The sequence below is a fragment of the Varanus komodoensis genome, unplaced genomic scaffold (assembly GCF_004798865.1).
Source record: "Varanus komodoensis strain SLA01 unplaced genomic scaffold, ASM479886v1 scaffold7_3, whole genome shotgun sequence".
NCBI lineage: Eukaryota > Metazoa > Chordata > Lepidosauria > Squamata > Varanidae > Varanus > Varanus komodoensis.
In genome coordinates this window covers 8,836,892-8,857,993 of record NW_025336480.1, presented here as the reverse complement: position 1 = coordinate 8,857,993, position 21,102 = coordinate 8,836,892, and the positions used below count along the sequence as shown (strand labels likewise).

General features: G+C 43.0%; 1 protein-coding gene and 1 long non-coding RNA gene across 4 annotated transcripts in view; one reads left to right on the top strand and one right to left on the bottom strand.

The window, feature by feature from the left end:
- LOC123035732 overlaps positions 1-5,343 on the bottom strand; it is a 20,906-nt gene extending 15,563 nt beyond the window's left edge. Inside the window, exon 1 of the long non-coding RNA XR_006417008.1 lies at positions 4,716-5,343. This is a non-coding gene — a long non-coding RNA (uncharacterized LOC123035732). The remainder of the gene's footprint in view (positions 1-4,715) is intronic.
- A 75-nt stretch (positions 5,344-5,418) lies between these two features.
- The window catches only part of SLC22A5 (solute carrier family 22 member 5), a 32,541-nt gene continuing 16,857 nt past the window's right edge, over positions 5,419-21,102 (top strand). For 2 of the 3 annotated variants that reach the window (XR_006417006.1, XM_044454207.1), the window contains exons 1-2: positions 5,429-5,898; positions 20,498-20,601. Coding sequence is in view for 1 of the 3 variants with exons in the window: in XM_044454207.1 (XP_044310142.1) it covers positions 5,506-5,898; positions 20,498-20,601 (497 nt within the window). In the remaining 2 variants the exon portion in view is untranslated. Of the gene's footprint in view, positions 5,899-20,497; positions 20,602-21,102 lie in introns of all 3 variants that reach the window. The other variant, XR_006417007.1, reaches the window with a different exon arrangement.

Genomic DNA, 21,102 nt, shown 5'->3' with positions numbered 1-21,102 from the left:
CTCTACATGACTCTGGTGCGCCCGCAATTGGAGTATTGTGTTCAGTTTTGGGCCCCTCATTACAGAAAGGATATAGCCAGGTTGGAGTCAGTGCAGCGTAGGGCCACAAGGTTGGTGGCCGGTTTGCAGGGGATCCCTATGAGGCGAGACTGAGGGAACTGGGTCTCTTCAGCCTGGAGGAAACTCAGAGGGGATATGTTGGCAACATACAGGTATGTGAGGGGATGTCACATGGAGATGGGTAGAGACCTGTTCTCCCCTGCAGAGGAAGGCAGGACACGCTCCAACGGAGCAAACCTCAGGGAGCCAAGGTTCCATTTGGATGCCAGGAAGCACTTCCTGACAGTCAGGACCCCGAGGGTGTGGAATGGGCTTCCACGGGAGGTTGTTGAGGCCCCATTGGTGTGGGTGTTCAAGGATAGGCTGGACGTCCACATGGTGGGCATGTCGTGAGCGGAGCCGGGAGGCCCCTTCTGACTCGCTTTGTTTCTATGTTTGTCTTCTCCCTTTGAACCAGCTGTGTGTGATCTGCACAGTAAGGAGGTTGGTCCCATGCCAGCTTTAGGTGTGCTTCTGAAGTCATCCTTCCACTACTTCCTGCTGTCATGATTTTCCTGGAGGAAAACCCTTTACTGCAGAAAGTAGACTTGTGCAGTTGTTTACTTTCTGTTGCACACTCCTTTGATCTCTGTAAACTCATACTGCATTTGTACAACAGAAAGGTCCCAGTATTAACATTGCTCCCTTTTTGTTGAAATGTTCCCACCAATTCCTCCTAGCCTCTAGATCCCTAAACTATCCTCCCCCATAATGGCCCTTTTTGGGCAGGGCTAGTAGGATTCCACCAACAACTCCTTGAGGTACTTTAGCACTCGCAATCTTCCAAAATTGCTTTTTAGGCTGATTTGCTACCAATATTGCACCAGAGAGAAGAAACAGCAGGCAAGTCCTTGCCACCTTGCTTCTTACAGGATTCCTCTATACAACCATTGTGGAAGTTGGCATATGACACATCTCCGACTCCAGCAAGTCAGAGAGAAGCACTGTATGAAAATGTAGACATACTACTGGAATGAGGCACATTCAAATCTCTGGGCTCTGGAGTACCTACAAAGCACTAGGGATGATACTCTGTTCCCTGGATTTCTGTGCAACAGTCATGAGTGGGGTTCCTCTTGCATACCCACACAGTACAAGGAAGAAACTGAAGCAGTTTAAGGGAATCATGACTCAAGCCCAGGACTCAGCTGCACACCAGATAATTCTATAAAATGCTGACTATCCTGCTCAGTAAGAGGAACGTGACCTGGACATCCAGTTATGCTGCTGGCAGCAGGACACACTCACAAAATCTGGCACTGCCCCCCGAAGACCTGCCTGTCTCCAACAAATGACTCCACCTCCCCATGTCCAAGCCCTTCAAGACATGTAGAACCCTATACCACATCAACCATCAAGTCCACTACACCAAAGCCATGCAGGGCCCCCATCTTGGCACATCCCCCAAAATCCTCTACTTTGAGCTGACAAACGATCCCTCCTCCCCAGCAACCCCCCCTCCCCGCATGATTTCACCAACAACATACTCCTCCAGTACCAGCAGCCCATTGTACTTCTGCTATCCAAAAATAAGCTAGGCTGGCACCCACCCGACATGAACCCAAAGATTTTTAAACAATTAATTTTAATCAGCACCTGACTGAAGAAGAGCACAAGCAAGCACAGCACAATACTGAAGATCAGGACATACTTTTCATGCACTCACTGGAAGAAGTTATGGCACAGCTATCCTTTATTTTCCTTTGGCAGACAAGCCCCTCCACTGGCCATAGGCTGAACAGGTTGAAGGCTGCTCTGTGCTAAATAGCCTCCCATTCCCCACCCCCACCCCGGGGCCTTTGCACTTCAACCCATGGCACCGCATCAAGTGCCTAGGTTCCTTACATAGTATATGTTTGACTACACTTCCTCTACACAATTTTGGATGTGGAAGACCTTGTGCCAGTTGTAGTTGTGGTTTGTTACATCCTGCACAACATCTGCAAGTAAAGGTGGACTTTTCCTTCAGCAGAACTGCAGCCTCCCTGAACCTGGACCTATCAGTGATGGAGTCTGATGGTGGGCAGGAAGTCTGGGAGAACAAAACAAGCAATATGGGCGGATGAAGTCAGCAGTGTAGTAATAAAAGCACATGGGTTTTATCAGGAATTAAAAATATACAGGGGAATGGGTGAAGGAGCTGGCAAAGGCGAAACATGGCCTGAGCATGCAGCAGACCACAGTAAAAGCAGTGCTGATGTAGAAAGAAAGCAAATAATCCTGGGCTGTGGATTCCACTGAACATTGCCTGTGAGATGTGCCGGAGCCAATGGGCAGATGGCAAGGGAAAACCACCCACAGCCAGCCTATCAGTCAGGTGCATCATGGGTTGTTCCACGGCATGACACTAACCCACTGTGGCTCCTTTCCCAGGACAATAGGCTTCCATTCCACGCAGAAGTACCCAGCACCACTGCCTATCCCACACCACTCTCCAAAGCACCACACTGCAGCTGACCTGTGGGGAAGCCATGCTGGTGGCCTTTGTATGGCTCAGCTTCAGCATGCTATGGCCTAGCAGCGGAAAGGGACATGGGTCTCTACAATGCTCGGCTGTGGCATGCCAGCACTCCTGCCAATGCCTCAAGAAATTCTGCTCTGCCTGCACTGATGAGTGCTGTGTGGACAACGGATGACAGCAGCCCAAAGTGCTAACTTCCCAGTGCTTCCCTCGGTATCTCCATGTTACTGCTGAATGACTGAAGGGAGAGGGCTAAGCACCCCCTGCTGCCTGATGGACTCTCAGTTACAGGGAAATTTTATCTGCAGCTCATACACAAAATTCCCAGTGGGTATTAATGTGCCACAGAAGCCTTCCCATTGTGTAGCTTATTTGCAGGATAGCTTACTGTGTCGTGATCTTACCCAATGTGAGGCATGACCTTTCCAAGACAACCGATATTGAGCTCTGGATTTCTTACAATCTTCCTAAAATGGATTACTGCAATAAAACAAAACTGGAATGACTTATATGATTGTTACGAGGATAAATGGAGAAAAGGAGGAATATGAGCTGTCTGGGTTTTTGCAGGAAAAAAGGCAGGATATAATGAATGGATGAAATGAATAATCAATAATTTTATTATAAAAGTAATTCAGAACAACTTTGAAAAAACAGTAACAGATGATACACATTTCAGCTAACATTAAGAAAGCCCTTGGAAATTAATACTCTTGAACTAGCTCCAAAATAAAGTTGTAAGAGTCAACATCAGGCAAATCTGTTCCAGAGCCCATTCCATAAACTCAGTATCACAGCCAAAAAGGCACTTTTCCCAATATTCACACACCTAACCTGCTCCAGAAAATGGCCTCTGTGAATCACAAGAACCTTAATACATGGTTAGTACAGGAAGAGGCAGTGTATATATCTCTAAGCGTGCAACCCTGCCAAATAATATTTGCCTTTGGTCATGTAAAAATACAATTTTTCTGGCTACTTCCACCCTCAGCAGCACTCCTTTCAACTATCCTGTCCCTCTCCTATCCTAGAATCTGAATAAAAGTAAATCCTTGCAGTTCTTACTGGTCGCCAAAAGTTTTAAGACTAGGTTGATTTAAGACTAATTTAAATAGGTTGGTTTTGCATTTGCCTACTCAAAATTAAATCCCATTGAGGCTGGCAACGCTTAGAATTGCAAAGTGACTCCTTATTCATGCTTTCAACTAATTTCCCCATAAAATATACCCCATGTGGTCCTTGATCTTAAAATAGTTTGTTCCAAATATTTGCAGAAAATGACATGAAATGCTTTTGAATCTGAACTAGTGTTTATTAGAAACTCAGCTGGAATCGCAACACCAAGATTTGGCTGCACTAGGAAGAAAGGTTTCACATCTTTGGGAACACTTCAACAATATAAAATGTGAATGTTAATCAGAGACTGCATTGTTTCAAAGATAAAATCTGGCACCTGGACAATTTGACATGAAAAACACAAGATCTCAAAACTTTTAACAACTGAATCTGTGGCACCAGGCACCAACTGTGAAAATCCATTTATACAATTCTGTACCATTAATATCAGTATTATATTTCTATTGTGTTTTTTTAAAGGAAAAAAGACAAAAGGCAGTTTATCTTGCAAATATTAGTTATTAATTAAAATGTCTGTGTATTTAAATATATACTGGCAATAATGGATCAAACATAAGAATAGCAATTTAAAAAGCAGACAGGTAAGCCAACAGCTGCAGTTTGTGGAAATTTCCAGACAAGGCATTTATTGCCAGTTGAGCTGCGCTACTTATGAAATTTGATGGGGTGGTCTAGTTAATGTCTTCTAAACTAAGGGGCGAAGTAGTCCATGGAATCCAGGCCCGGATCCCCGGATCCGGTCGAGGGCAAGGGGCAGTGGACTCTAGAGCAGGCAATTTACACACACGGGAGCTGCAAAAATATTACTTGCTAGGGGGGCAACTTTTCTCCTCTCGTTCGTTAGATCCTGCCTGGCTAAAGCACCAGGATGGGAAGCTGGTATCCTCTAGATTTTATTGGTCTGTAAATCCTATCATCCAGCTAGCACTGGTGAAAGTTGTAGGCCGAAGTATCTAGAGGTCCACAAGTCCCGCCCTCCCCTGCCCCTGCCCTCGCTGTAGAGTCTCAAATTACCTACCTGTACCGCTGTTAATAGCGGGTAATTGATGCGTTTTTTTTTTCTTTAACCCGGTTCAAAAGGCGCTCCGGATAGCGCTAGACAGCGCTGAGGCGGAACGAAGTTCAGTATCACGTGTGAAAGCCGTGCACGTGCTTGTGTGAGTAAAGCCCGCTAAGCGCGTATACGCTAGCCCTTCGGAGTGAATTTAGGCATACAGGAGTGTCTGCCGAGTGCGGAGTCGCTGCAGAAGGCATCGTGTATTCGCTTTCGTTTATACTGGGGCAGGGTTTGCTTTCTTGCGGTGATTACGCGTGAAGCCCCGGCGTTGCCAAGGCGATGCGGCGATGTCCATGTTGGAAGTTACGGTGTGCGAGCCAGCCCGCGGCCCGGGCTTCTTCACGAGACACCTTCTCTCCAGGTGGCCAGTTCAGGATAAGAAGTTAAGGATACGAGCCACGTTCCTTGCGCCCGAAAAATGCTGCGGGAGGAAACTGCCCCCACGGCCAGGCTTTGGCTGCCGAGATTTGGCGCTGGGCCCAGCTCGGCGCTAGGCCTTTGTGTGCAAACCACACCCACAACCTTCTTAACAGTCTGCACAGCACTTGCTGCCGGGGTTGTGCCTTTCCGCGTAGCAGCGACCGCAGCAGCAGGCGGCGGGCTGTTCCTCGTCCAGGCCAGAAGAGGCTGCTGCGTGTCTTAGCAGGAGCAGCTGCTCTGCCCTTGCTCGGCTGGTCGCTCGCGCCCGGCTGGGCGGCCGGGCCGGCGCTCCGTGTGCCGGACGCTCGTCGCCTTCTTGCGCCCACCCACTATGCTTGACTACGACCAGGTCACCGCCTTCCTGGGCGAGTGGGGCCCCTTCCAGCGCCTCATCTTCTTCCTGCTCAGCGCCAGCATCATCCCCAATGGCTTCAGTGGACTTTCCGCCGTCTTCTTGGCCGGCACCCCCGAGCACCGTTGCCGGGTGCCGGCCAGCGCCAACTTGAGCGCCGAGTGGCTCAACGCCAGTATCCCGCTGGAGGTGCGCGACGGGCGGCAGGTGCCCAGCCGCTGCCGCCGCTACCGCCTCGAGGCCCTGCTCAACTTCTCTGCCGCCGGCCTGCAGCCCGGCCGCGACGTCAACCTCAGCCAGGTGGAGCAGGAGAAGTGCCTGGACGGCTGGGAGTACAGCCAAGACCCCTACCTCTCCACCATCGTCAGCGAGGTAGGGCGAGGAAGCCGAGCACGTGCCTTTATTGCTGCCTCCGGGTGGCCTAGCTTGAGTGAGGTTATACACCCAAGTTCAAATCCTCTTTGAGCCTTGTCCTTGAGCCAACCCCTGCCATTCAACCGAGCCTACCTCACAAGGTTAGGGAGGCAGCCTTGCATTCCCTAGAGCAGCCTACCCCACCGTGGCGCCCTCTGGAACGTTTGGGCTCTAACTAACAAGATTTCTGCCCTTGAGCCATGCTAGATGGAAAATCAACATCCTTTCTCAATCTGGAGGTCATCGGATTGAGGTAGGATGGGATAAAAATGCAATGGTACATGCATGTAATGCATTATCTAAAGCCAGCACTACCTAAGAGAAAAGTTATCATAGAATTGCTGTATGATGTATGACTGCTGTGTGATGAATTGCCTTTAGTTACACCAGCCTTATCACTTTCTTATTCTCCTATCAACTACAGATCTGACTGATATCTTCCCTTGATTATTTGATTTATATCCTGCTTTTTATTTTACTTTTTTTTAAAGAACTCAAATCAGTTTACATCATTCTCCTGCTCCTAATCTCAAATTCACCTGCACAACAACCCTGTTAGGAAGGTTGGGCTGAGCTGCTGCAACTGTTCCAAGTTTATACCCATGTTCAGAGTCAGGCTGCTTTTGCGTTCATCCCTTCCCACTGGATTATTTTTAAATAAGTTGTCCATTTCTTGGGACAAAGCTTTTTATAAGCCAGTTGTTTAGTCTTACCCCACATTTATTAAGAGAGCTAGTGTAGCATACTTGTGGGAATGCTGGAGTCCCCACTTGGCCATGAAGCTTGCTGGGTGATTTTGGGCTAGTCAGACTCTCAGCTCAACCTACTTCAGTGTTGTAAGGATTTTATTTATTTCAAGGTTTTATACAGTGTTCTATAGCAAATGCTTTCAGAATGGTTTACAGCATAAAGCACATTAATAACAATAATATCCATAGTAATTTTAATTTCGGAGAAACCACAATTAACAAGGAAGATAAAATAATAATGCACAACACAGAATACTAATCCACTGCAACCATTCAGTCCTAATCTGAATAAAAACCATGTATTCAACAGTTCAAATGACAGGAGAATAAAAAGTGTTTGAGGATTAAATGGAAGTTTGTAAAATGTCTTGGATTTCTCATAAGAAGAAAAAGGTCAGGATATAAACACAGTGTAATAATATTATTAAATTCTCAGGCCTCCTTTAGTAGCTGACACCTTCCTGAGCACCTTTCCTTTATCCTAGTTCCTGCCCTATGTACCTATCTGAGGGAGCCAGTATAACTATCTATTCCTGTGGTATGAAATATATCATTTATGACAAGTAATTCCTGTTTTATGTATACAGTGTATGTAGTAGTGGGAGGGATAGCCTAGGTATCACAGAAAGGATGAAATTGCAAGTTGGCAAGGTCCGGCCTCATATATAAAGGCAGATTTCTTTCATTCCCCTTTCATTTTTCTGTTAACTTGTTCTGTTTTGGTAGACCTGCAAGTTGTTGTTGTGTTGCATTACATTTCTGTACTGCCCATAGCCAAAGCTCTCTGGGCAGTTCAAAACATTCAAGACACCATTTCAGATTTCAAGCAGGCCCAACCCTGGTTAGCTTCCAAGATTAGGTAGGATCAGGTACTTCTGGTTAAACAGAAGCTTTTTTTGACAAGCTTCTGTTGTCAAAAAAACTTTAGATGAGCAGAAAAGAGAGAGATTTCTGAAAGCAAAATTCTCCAGCAATGCCATCTTTCTGTAGGACAGTATTCATGGATGGTGGTGATCCAGCTAGTCTGTTTTAAAGTTTTAGGGCAATCTAAGCCATGCATTTGTATACAGAATACTTTTCTTTTTTCACTGGCTAGCAAACAGAAATGAGTCCCATGGAATGATTCCAGTTGGCATAAGAACATTCAGAGAATTGTGCTAGATTGGGCAAAAGGCCTGCCTAATCCAGCATTCTTTTTCCGCAATGGTTAACCATCCTGTGGAAGCCCATGAGGAGGACAAGAGTCCAATAATACCCTTCTGCTTGTGTTCCTCCCTAATGGGTATACTGAGGCATACCTCCCTTCTTCTGATACGTTTTTGTAAGTTCTTTTTAAATAATTGTTGCATTTTCACATGCTGACTTATGAACTATGAACTGTGAATTGCCTTAGCCTGTCATATAACAAAATCTAAGGTTGCAAAGACTGCTTCTCATGTGATAGGAAAGTGATGGCCACTGATTTCATTTATTGGGTTTGTTTGGGTGTTGCAGGTGAGTTTGAGGCTGCTAGTAAATATATACTAGAGACAGTAGAGTTGAATATTAATCTAAGTATTTCCCTTGCATATGTTTTCAACCCTGCTTGAAGTTTGGTTGTTTCTCCTTCCTAATGTAATGGATTAAAGCCATTAAATGTATTCATTTATATGTGGAATACTACCTATTAACAGTAGGTTCTTTTAGTGGCATACAGAAAAAGGAAACCATTACTTATATATAACCCAAGCAGCAACAGTAGTGCCCAAGATCTAAAACAGACCAAAATGAAAAAGCCTGAGAAAAATTGATCATGGTGATGCTAAAAAGAACAGGGCATAGGTATTGATGAGGCTGTCCGAGGAAGGCACCCCACAACTGTGGAGCCACTACTGAAACTTTGAAATATCAGATACTTGGTAGACACCTGAAGGGCTACTGAAAATGAGCTTAGAGTCCAAAATAGACCTTTATTTTAATTCATTAAAAGCACAGTCCTGTGTATATTTACACAGAGAAAAGTCCTACAACTTCCAGAATTCCCCAGCCAGCCATATTGAGCTGAAGGACTTTTTTCCCATTCTGATTGCACCCTAACTGCATTTCCATTCATTAACTAGTGAAGCCACCCACATATCTATCTATCCTTGCTATTCCACTTAAGCATTTTAAGTGTTTCATTTATTCTCAGTAGTACCCATCTAAGTTGTTTGTATTTATAATAGTTTAGTAGACATATCTATGCATTTTATTAATGTATGTACTGTTTTCCTTCCATTGAACTTAAAAGAACCTATATTTCAAAGTTCTCCCCAAAGGTGAACTGATGATTCATCCCTGGGTTTATTACATGCTTGGGTAGCAGTATTCAGGTTAAAAAGAAAACTGCTGGATCCTAATAAGATGTTGGAGGAAAGGCCCAGTGTGTTCAGGGAGTGTCCAGTATTGCTGCAGTGGTAGCAAAAGGAAAGCCAGCTGTATTCAGTGGCGCACCAATGTGGAGTATTCAACAGTGTCATGGAACTAGCCCAAATTAGTTCTTCTGGAATAGGACAAGTGGCTAAACTAGAAGCAGTTGCAGCAAGCTCACTTCTCCCTCCCCACCAGAAAAAGTTCCTGACTATGGCTGACAGTTTTCCACAGCAGGGCAGAAGAAGAACGGGAAAAGAGCATTCAGACCCTCCATCATCCAGAGGGACAAGAGCCTCATTCAGGCAATAACGTCAGCAAGGGAGGGTCGTCTCCAAGCGCATTTATATGCATACAGCATGCTGCCTGCTGGACTCGAAAAGCTGCACTCCCTCCTCTTCCTTTTCTCTCTCTTTCCTTTGCTTTGCTTTATTTTACTGTTGTACTCTAGCCCCCCACAGCCAACATTGTCTGGGCAATTCACAGAAATATGCAATAAAACGTAACATAAAATTTTCAGTATTTTTAAATAAAAAGGTAAAATTGTTATACAAATATTTAAACCTGATATTAAATGGCTGTATATCTTGCCATTTTAGTGTGCAGGGCTTGTCTCTTTTTTATTAATGGTTTGAGATGTGGGAGTTGGCAATTGTTTATAAAACATGATAAATAGGTAAATAAATAAACATAGTAATCAATAGCCTAATAGATAGTGTCAGTACATTTCTTGACCACTTTATGGAAAATTACATATAAGGAGCAGAGGCAGTAGAACTGACAGGTTACCTCCTTGTATTCTGTCTTGTTTTTATTAAGTAATTTTATTTCACCTTTATTACATAATCCCCATGGTTCTTCTGTACCAAATTTCACTATCAGTAGTTTGAAAAGGATTTTTAGAAAGAAAGTTCCAGTGCATGTCATTCACTGCAGTTGTTAACTATTTCCATGGTTTGGGTTCCATTATCCCAGAGTGAGATAAAGCTATTCAGACACTCTCTTGTATGCCTATTCACTTGACAATAAACTCTAAGACTCTTGCAGGAATGTACTTGAAAGTGAGTATGCTAACAAAACAGTATAGGTTTGTGCGGCATTTTGAGTTGGTGGTTTTTTACACAATCGTACAACCTGGAATGGGCCTAGGGTCTTCCTAATTCACCAGCCTTCTTCCTTGCACCCTCTTCCTAACTCTGATTACTATGAGCCACAATCAGAAAGCAGGCACTCAATAGGAAGGATAAAAAAAATTCAGTTCAGAACTGTCACGAATCTGAAGGTTGTTCCAGAGCCAGGGTGCTGTGGTGGTTGGAGTGTTGGATTGGAGTCCCAGGAGATCCAGGTTCTAGTCCTTACTAGGCCATGAGGTTCACTGGGTGACTCTGTGCTAGTCACAAACTCTCAGTCCAACCTACCTCACAGAGTTCTTGTTATTAGGATAAAATGGAGCTACCTCCTGTTTCTCAAAAGAAGAAAAAAGGCAAAATATAATAATCATAATCATAGGGTAATTGAAATTGAAACCTGCAGAATTGTTTGCTTCTTTGTTAAACTCTCACTGTCCTAATTGTGGTAAGCACCTCATCCTAGGCCGATCAGAATGCATAGAGGTCAGTGGGATTTAATGGGAAATGTATAGAGGTCAGAGCCATTTCATGGGAAATCATTACATTTTTCAATATAGCTTAAAAAGTTGTGTGTTCAGAATATTTCTTTGTTGCACTGGTTCTAACCTAGGAATAGGCAACCTTTTCAGCCCCATTGCAATTTATCATACTATTTTCAGACCTGAGAATACATTTGTCCTGCAGGCAATTGTGCCAGAGAGCATTTATTTTCAAGATTCTCTCTTTCTTGTCCACTTCCTTTTCTGGGTTCGTTCTTTTCTTGCTCCTGCTTCTTTCAAATTTCTTCCTGACCTCTGCTTTCTTCCTTCCCTGCTGCCACCTGCCACTGCATTCCTTTCAAGCATTGTTCACCTCCAACTCTTCCTTCCTCCCCTGCCTGAAGTGTGGTCTGCAGTGCCACCACCTCTTCAGTCACCACTGCTGTTTTGCCCAGGACGTTTTCTCAGTGCTGCCATTGCAGGAAAAAGAGGAGGTGAGAGGAGAGTATCAGAAGGGGAGTGCCCATGGAAAAGGTTGTATGGTGGTACCTTGGCTCACAAACTTAATCCGTTCCACAACTCTGGTCATGACCCAAATTGGTCGTGAGTCGAGTCAAATTTCCCCATAAGATTCGATGTAAATAAGGTTAATCCATTCTGTAAATTTTTTTTTAATCACCGGGAAGACAGGCACGACAGGGAGATGGACACGATCCCGGGCACACTCAGGGGGAGACGGGTGCGATTGCGGGAGTGCTTGTGCAGGGAAGACAGGTGCCATCATGGCCATCCCCCGCCCCCCATCACGACCATGATGGCACCTGTCTCCCCGCCCCCCCCCCCCAGCACACCCACAATCATCACCCAATTTGGAGTTCATGACCTGAGGAAAAAAGTTTCCTAAATTTCTGTTTGTGACCCGATTTGGTCATGAATGGGAGGCGTCTCCAGAAAAGATCCCATAATCAAAAGTTTGAAGATTGTTTTCCAGCTGCCCTGTCACCCCACAGTGTAGCTTCAGGCAAGTATGTGCAGTATTCATAATGAACACAGTGTGATCTTAAATTTCCTGGCTGAAATCTGACTTAAGGACTATTGTGTTTGCAAACCTATCTTTCTTGCAAGTTGTTGAAAGGGGTATCATACTAGTCCTACTGTGTTTCAGGGAGATGAAATGCAATCCAAACAGTTCTGATTTAAAGCTAGCTTGACTGTTCTTAAAGTTTATTAAAACAATTCAGTAATTAAAACCTCTTAAGCAAATTCCAACTGACAACATCCAATATTTAGCTACAGTGTTTGTGCAATTTTGTAAACAAACTTTTGAAACAATTCCTAGAGGGTAAACCTTGTTAGGTTTTTACAGCAAAAATAACAAAGTTTCTTGTGGCATTGCTCATCCAGCACACACCCACAATGCACACAAATTTGTGAGGACATTTTACTTCTGCAAGCTATTTTTCATTGAATCCTTGCTCCACGACCAGAAATGTGTCCTTGGTCTCTGAGGAAAGATTTTTTAAACTCAAAATATTAGAAAAGTATCAAGGAAAAATATCAGTAAAACTATACTGCTAGTAACAACTAACATTTTTGGTCATATAGCGTATTTTTAACCCTATATCTCATCTGATTAGATAAACGTTTCTCAGTGAAATAGCATTATCTATGCTGATGTACTTAGAGCTAGCCACAGCATTCTGGGAGTCCTCGGGCATGGTGCTTCCAACCACCTTCCTTCCTGCTGTTTCCCCGCTCCTACTGGTTGCCTTCACAACTGCCTTCTCCTCATCTTCAGCCACCTCTGTCTTCCCTATGCCACCTGCCACTGCTGCAGCCACTGCCATCAGTTTGCTTGCTCATCTTCCACAATTGCATTCACCACTGTCTTGCTTGCTCTCCCAACTTCTCCTCTTCTCCACTGCCCAAAACATTTCCTGGTGGAACAGTGGCATTTTTGAAAGGAAATGGAGCAGTTGCCACTCACTCGCTTTTGAGACTAAGCATTACTGATTACAGTGGGATCTATTTCAGAGTAAATATATATAGGATTATGCTGTTACATAGTGTGATCTCCCATGTTGCTTTGCTTCACTAATGCATTAGAAGCAGAATATGTGTTCTATCTATTTGGTTTTTTTAATAGCTACCATAAGGCATAGTATAAAGAATTGGAAACCACAATCAAATAGATTAGAGCCAAATATAAATGGTTCCCAGTCATAATGAGTTTAGGAATCAGGGGCAATTCTGTCTCTGTCTGTCTGTCTGTCTGTCTGTCTGTCTCTCTCTCTCTCTCTCTCTCTCTCTCACACACACACACACACACACCCCTCTAAATTAAACTTATATGATATTTACAGATAAAATAACTCAGTTCCCTTTAACTTATTAACATTCTTGCCTTACCCCTCCCTTACAGTTCTCTACCATTTAGAGACATGCTCTTTGCCCCAGTTTTTAAAAATCCCTTTACCTGTTCTTAACCTTACAGTTACTTGTTAGTATAAAGAACTAAAAAATAGCTCAAAAAACCCCATGTTGCCATTCAGAATCTGAGCCAGTGCAGATTAAAATAACTGGCACAAAGATGGCAACTTGTTGACCAAAAGGTGAATTTCATGAAAAGTTCTCAGGGATTTGGCAGAGATTCACTTCCTTTCCACTTGTTTTGCCAAAACTTGTTATAAATGGGCACTTGATAACCAAAAATGAGGAACATTGAAACACTTATACAATGTGTGTGTATGTTTCCTGGAGCTATTGTGTAAGTTCTGTAGCCTTTCACCTACTTTCCAACTTTCAGTTTTAAACTTGTTCTGCTCTTTAATTTGTTGGCTCAGTCCTGCCAGTTTGCCACCTGCTTGGCTGTCTACCTTGGTTTCTCTTCCCAGTTAGCCAGGGTGACCTTTGCCTGAGAAGCAGCTTTAGGTAACATCTAGGAAAACTATGTCTCGAGTCGATACAGTTTGAGACCTGTTACCCACATCCTCCGTGTCCTAACTGGCTGCTTTCTATGGGCAATTTGAGAATACTAGAATTGTACTTCCATCCACACCTCCATTCTACAGGGAGTGAGGAATGTGATTGGAGTGTCATCTGTAGTCTTGACTGAGACTAAATACACACAGCATGAGAAGCTATGGTGGGTTATAAGCCAAGTATGGCTTGTCATGTTGTTTGACTCCAGCCAGAGTGGCTTGAACATAGTTAACAAGCCATGCTGCTGGGTTATCTTGTGTGAATCCAGTCAGATACTCCTTTTCTTTCCTACCTGCCAAAGGCATCTGGGGAATTGCTGAGTAGTTTTCTGAAAGGACTGCTTCTTGAATTCATCTTACACCTGTTATGTGCCATAGCTAAACAATAATGTTGCATGAACAAATTTGATCTTTCCAGGAAAATCAAACCTATTTTTATCATTCAGTAATTAATAAGAAATAATATACTGCTTATGTGCAAAGGTAAACCAAAGTCAGTTTTCTCCCTCTTATGGCTTACATTAATGTCATGTAAAGCTTAAATTTAAAAACAAATGCAACTCTTTGCAAGGCGTAAGCATAAGAATAAATATGGATATATAATCTGTCAAATTTTTCAGGAAGATTGAAAAAGACCAAGTCATTTGTCAGTATATAGTCAGTAAAATGATGCTTTTGTGTGCTGAATAGAATGTTAGTTGATCGTTATTTTTAAAGTTAGGTTTTGAAATGACTTGAAATGAAGGTCCAATAGTCCAGATTCCATTAGATTGTTACTAAATGTGGTCCTCTCACTGTGCTTACAAATGTACATGTTTTCTAAAGGTGTATTACAAATTCTAATGTTTTTTTCTAAGGGACCTTTGACACTAGATACTGGTCAGAGGACTCCACAGACTCATACACAGTTTTTTTCCAAGAGTAGGGTAATTTATTAAACACAAGCAAGAATTTTAAATGTGTACTCATTAATCAGAGAAACCAGCTTGATAGAGCATTCATCAGTCAAAGCAAGCAGAATATACACAGACATGCAAGAATGCTTTAGTGGATGTGCTATCTTACCATATACACCAGTGTATAAAACAACCCTTGAAACTGAAAATAGGAAAGCAAAAAATAGGGGTCATCTTGTACACCCAACATAAATGGGCACCACAAAATACTGACTGCATCTTATACACAAGTCACCTTATATGGCAGTACGTATTGGTATTTTTCTGAAGCGTACTTCCTGGTCATCTGTTCCCCACATTATTACCATATATCGGTGTATAAGACATCCCTTGAAACTAAAAATAGCAAAGCAAAAATTGGGGGTCATCTTACACACCCAAAATATGACAGACCCCCAAAAGGGCCCAAAATATCGATGGGCCCCAAGGATCTGGTAGCAAGGATCTCCTTGGTCTCCTCTCCGCCCCCCCCCCCCCCCCGCTGCAGGGGGTTGTCCTGCGGCCAGCTGGAGTTAAGGATAATTTTAACTATAGTCTCTGTGGAAAACCTGTGTCTGTGTAGGTAGAATTGCAAGCTGAACATGGATTCACTGAAACACTCTAGTGATTCATTATCTATTAAAAGGCTGTTAGCTTGGTGTTAGCTGAATCTCATTTAATCCCCCCCCCCAAAAAAAACTAAACAGAATACTTAGTTTTAGCATTGTTGTTTTTGTTTTGTCTGCGTCAGTATGTCATCTAGGGGCACACTCTTCCTAACAAAAATTGATCCAAGAAGGCAAATCAAGTAGCAATATAGAATTTTCTTTCCAAAAGCCAAATAATGCTTGGAACCAACAATATCAAAAAATCCTAAGGTATTACTGATTTTTGTTATGGGGCGCATAACAAACCAATAGAAAGTTTGGGGGTAAAAAAATGCCCCATGTTCGCATGCAGTTTTTTGGTGGGGGCATTTTACTAAATTTGAATGTGACTTGTGGTAGTAAAATATCCAAATATATCCCAAATAATTATTCTTTCTTTGTTTTTCTTCCCTGAAAGTGAAGTGGTTGCCACATTCGGAATAACTATCTGTATCACACCTTGTTGCTAAGCTGTTATCACATATTTCCATTAGCAATGCAATACCCTTCTAATCTCTGTGACTTTATGCAATATCTGGCCTGAGATGAAAAGCAGCAGCTCATGACTGTCAGTACCTAATTTACCTTTAAAACACTGTGTGTGTGTCTGAGAGAGAGAGAGAGAGAGATCTGAAATGAATGGCCAGGAAGTGCACCCTGATTACCTTTTGCTACTGCTTCCAGTGTTCTACCTGAGAAAAAGCATTGGGTTTAGCATTTTAGGAACCCTTCAGTCTAGCTTAGTGAACTTCAGTAACCTTATTTAGAGGCTATTGGAGAATGAAAATAGCTCTTCCCTGAGTTGGTTTGCTATATTCAGTACTGAGCACTGGGCAACACTGCTAGGTTATACTATAATTCTAACTTCTGCAAGCTAAACAAACATTTTGTTTGCATAGCAATTGCACAACTGTTGATGGGCTACAATTCAAAAGACATTTTGACATGCTTCAGAAAAATTTGAATAACCAGTGTTCATTTCTAGCTGAGTGTGACAACTTACTGAGTGGTTAGGCACAAGGTGGAAGCCACCTGAGGTCCACATTTTTCTCATCTCCCATTTCTATTCTTTCATGCAATAAATATGAATCACATACTCTGCTTTCTGAAAGTTGCCTATTTTAAACTCTTGTTAGGAGAATTTGCACACGATTCCAAACATACCTTGGCTTGGATCTTTACTTTCCATGAGCAGAAGAGGGTTCTTGTTCATAGAACTGAGCTTTCCCACTTTCTCTGAGTCTCTGCATACCATTCCCTCCAGATTTGCCTCAGGGTCTGAAGAAGCAAGGGGTGTGCGGATAAAGGGAGTGGGGGTTAGGCAAAATCAACCTCTCCCTTACATGAATCAAGGTGCAATTTATGATCTAAGCCAGTGTGTTTGCTGGTCTCTGGGATACTGCGATATGGCCATTTAATTCTCAATAGTAGCAGACTAATTAAAGTGGTGTCATGCAGGTTATTGGTTATTTCTTCAGAAGACTAGATACAGCCTTCCACAACCAGGTGGTCACAGGATGTGCTAGATTTTAACTCGTATCAGCTGCTGTCCAATGCTCTGTAATGCTGAGTAGTGTTGTACTCCAAAGCATCTTTGATGCTTGGAGAAGGCTACACTAGAGCATACAGACCAGGTTCACAAAGCATGACAAGCTGCCCTCATTGTATCTTGTGAACCTGCCATGATTTATTAAGGGTGGCTTATAAGTCATTCTCTAAGTGCAACTCCAACAGGCTATGGTTTATTGTAGGGTTTAACAGTAACCCCTAGGTGTAGCTGCCATTTAGCAAGGGTGGCAAGAAACCCTTGTTGCTCTAAGTAGCTGGCCACAAGGGGCAGGATGGGGTGGAAACTGCTGAGCTGACTGCATCTGCCTCTTTGCTGTGGCCACCATCCCTTGGGAATGGTAGTCACAGCGGGGGCTGAATATCAGCTTGGCTGACTCGTGAGTCACCCGAGCCAACTGTGGCTCACCCCGTCCAGTGCAGCACCAGGCAGGCAGGGTGCCCTTCTAAGGCATGGCTCTCCCATCCATTGGCGCTGCTGAGTGGCTGCAGCACCAGCAGGGGCAGCACATGCTGCTCCCCATCCCTGGTCTGGTGCTGCTCCCGTACAGCAGCAGTACCAGACAGGAGGACCAAGTTGGAAACATGGCAGAGGTGGCTTAAACAAAATTGGCAGCTGCCCTGGCAGCCCTCACCACAACCCACGCGGTCTATTCATGCATTTGGGTAGAGATTGTCAGCAACCCCCTGCTCCCTTGCTCCTCCCTCTGTCCACCTCCACTTTTAAGTGGGTGGGGGGATGTTGGTACTCCTGCAGAGTATCCTTTGAGATACCTGCAGGAGAAATGAGAGGGGCCACTGGAGCTCCTCTAGCAAGAGGCCCAGTGATCTGTCGCGGTCCAGAAAGAAGTGTTTCTGCTTGCTTCCATTTCGTTCAAGATCTGCTAGCTTCCCATGGTGCTAGCAGTAAATCCCACTAGTGCAGGGGCAGCATTAATACCTCAGTGTACCCTCAGAGGCATCCGAACCTCGGTGTGCTCATTGTCCATGGAATGCTGGCTGAGTGTTGGGAGAGCAGGTGGAAATTGGATGGAATTGATCGTTGCTGTTGGTGGGCACTCCACAATGTCCCATTTGTGGCAGGTCTCATTTTTTTAGACACACACACAGATGGCACTGAAACAACCCCTGTTTTTTTCCAGTTAACAATTTGCAGGTTTCTTTGGCTCAGTCACCTGGTCTATTATTTTAGTTACGTTTTCATTACATAGAAAAAATGTGTATTACAATTATGGGTGCAACAGATTTGCAAATGTGTGTGCCAGTGTCAGAAACCCCATTCAATAAGGCTTTTATTAGGTCAAGTGGTAATTGATGTGACTGCAAATAATGTAATCTACACTTTAGTCCATTGCTCTTGGAAAATTATTATATTTTAATCATCTGAAAACATTTTAATATTTAAAAAATCAAATCAACTTTGTTTTCATTGTTACGTGAAGACCCTCTGCATCATTCATGACGGAAGGGTAGAATATTTAAAATTCAACAACTTACATGTAAATTATGAACAATCTAAAATTTTGGTCTTAGCAAGAAAATGGAAAAAACTCAGCTGGAACTGTAACAGAAACAAAACCAAGGAAGCTAAACAGTGCAATATCTTGGTATTACCTCTCATTACAATCACTTCTGGTTAGCACATTATGAAGCAACAGTAAATGCAGCCAGATTCACAGTTCAAACTATTACCCAATTTTATTAAAAACAAGGTAATAGATAAGTAGTTTGTATAAATGCAACTTTAATTTCCTTATACTAATAAGTTAAAATTCTTTAAAAATGCACCAATATTACCCTGGAATTCTTTTTTCATTTCCAGTCACCATCATCAGATAACTCTTTGTGCCTCTTGTGTACCTTATTGTTGATGGAACAATTTATAACTGTTTCAGAAATGCTTCTCCAAAACCTTCCTTTTGAGTGCCATCCACCCCTCCTCAACTCACTTACCTTCCAGTAACCTATCCCAGGAGACATTCCCCAGTCTGGCCTTCAGTTGGCCAAAGTTGGCCCTCTTCAAGTCCCAGCTTCTAGTGCTCAACCTGCTGCACGTCCCCTGTCCCCTGTCCCCTGTTGTCAAAGCAAAGGATGGAGTGATCACTCCCATCCAGAGCTCCCCTAATCTGTACTTCATCTATCAGCTCCTCTCTATTGGTCAAGACCAAGTCAAGGATGTTCCCCCCCCTCGTCGCCTTTCGGACCCTCTGTGTGAAAAACCTTCTATAGCTTCTAGGAAGCAACGTGACCTGGCTGGCACTGCCGAGTGAGTCTCCCAAGTAATATCTGGGAGATTGAAATCTCCCATAATTACTGTGTCTCTCCCCTGAGATATCCTTAGAATCTGGTCTGTCAGGCAGAATCTGGTCTGTCAGGACTTAAGGTCATTCTCAGGAATGGAACTCATCTGTAACCCAGAGACTACCTGTATATTAATTACCACTGAGTAATAGATTCTTTTAAAAAAATGAGTGTGCCATATGGAGCTTCAAGAGACAAGAGGCCACAATGTCTCTTCAGGCATGACCAATGCCAGTATCTTGAAGCAAATGAGGAGACAGTTGTTGTTGTTGTTGTTGTTACAACTGCATTTCTATCCTGCCCCTTTCCTCTTGTGAAAAACCCAAGACAGCATACATAGCCCTTCTTCTCTCCATTGTAACTTAATAACAACAATCCTGTGAGGTAGGTTGGGCTGAGAATGAGTGAGTAGCCCAAAGGCACCCAGGGAATTTCATGGCTGAGTGGGGACTAGAACCTGAATCTCCCAGGTCACTAGTCCAACACTCTGACCACCACACCGGCTCTCAAGACATTGGTGCTGCCAGTATGTGCCTGTCATTGCACAGTCCGTGGCTCATCAATTTGAATGCAGTTATTTAGGAGCGGTATACTAAAAGGAGCAGCCAGAAAAGGCTGCAAAAGACTCTTGGGGTAAGAAGGGAAGAGATGGGCTCTGAAGCCATCTTCAGGCCTTCCTACTTAATGAAGGAAAGGTGAGAGTGGAACAGAAGGGAAACACCTGGGCACATTGTGGTAGAGGTTATTAAAGAAAAAACACATAGAAAACACATGTTCAACAATGGATTTACATTGCTAAGCAAAAAAAAAAAAAAAAAAACAGATGTCCTGAATCCTTTTTTACCTCTTTTTGAAAAAGGATGTAAGGCATGCTTACATTGCACCTCTTCCCTTTTTCTTCTCATTTTCTAGACATTTTCTTTTTTTATTGATAAACTGGTTTAGAAAGAATAGCGTTTCAAATCTGTCTAGTGAAACACAAGCTCCCAACATAAAACAAAACGAATTCTTTAAATGAGCTACCTGTTACCTAGATGCAGAAGCAGCTGGTTATTTACAGACTCATTTTTATTTGAACCATCATCATGCTGAAGAGTTTGACGCTGACACTCAGTTTTCCAAATTAGATTACTTTTAGACTTCTGGGTTGGTTGGTTGGTGAAGGGGTACTGTGAGCCTCAACAGATAGATTGAACAGGAATTTTGGGAAATAGCTTTTAGATAAAAAGATTGAATTTTGATTTGTTGATAACTGTGCAAATTTTTAAACATTTTCCTCTGAAGGAAAGTGTCCTAATAAATTATTCTTTGGTGATTTCAGCAACTGGGTCATATGTTGTATCTGCAAGTTACAATGCTAAAACTCTCTTTTCTCTGGCAGTGGAACCTTGTCTGTAACCAGGACTGGAAATCACCGCTAACTACCTCTTTGTTCTTTGTGGGTGTGCTGCTGGGATCCTTTGTGTCCGGTCAGCTCTCAGACAGGTAAAGTGCGTATACATGTTTCCTTTTTATACACAGCTCTTAACATTCAGTTTGATTTTAAACTGTAGTGAATTGTCCTGTAATATGTTAACTTTGACTTGCAACTTTCCCTGCCATAATTCCAACTAGTATCAAATGGATTCCAAATTAGGCTGCCCTCAAAACAAAGTTGATCTGTTTTGATATTTTTCTTTACATATCAGATGAACCTATCACAGATATGAATGCCATTCTGTCACCTTGGAGTAATTAAAGGGTCACAGTGAGGTGTTGTTGGTGACATTACTTAATTTCCTTACTTAGCAATCTGTACATATGTAATAATTTCTTCATTGATTGGAATTAAACATGGTATACATATTCAGGTTATAGCTGTACATTTCATCTTTGAAACCTGAGGGAAGGGACTAGCTTGCAGAGGTGAATCTGAGGAGGCTGATTTCATGCCACAAGTGCATTTGGGATAGAGCACTGGTCTTCACAGGGCATCCTTGTCCCACA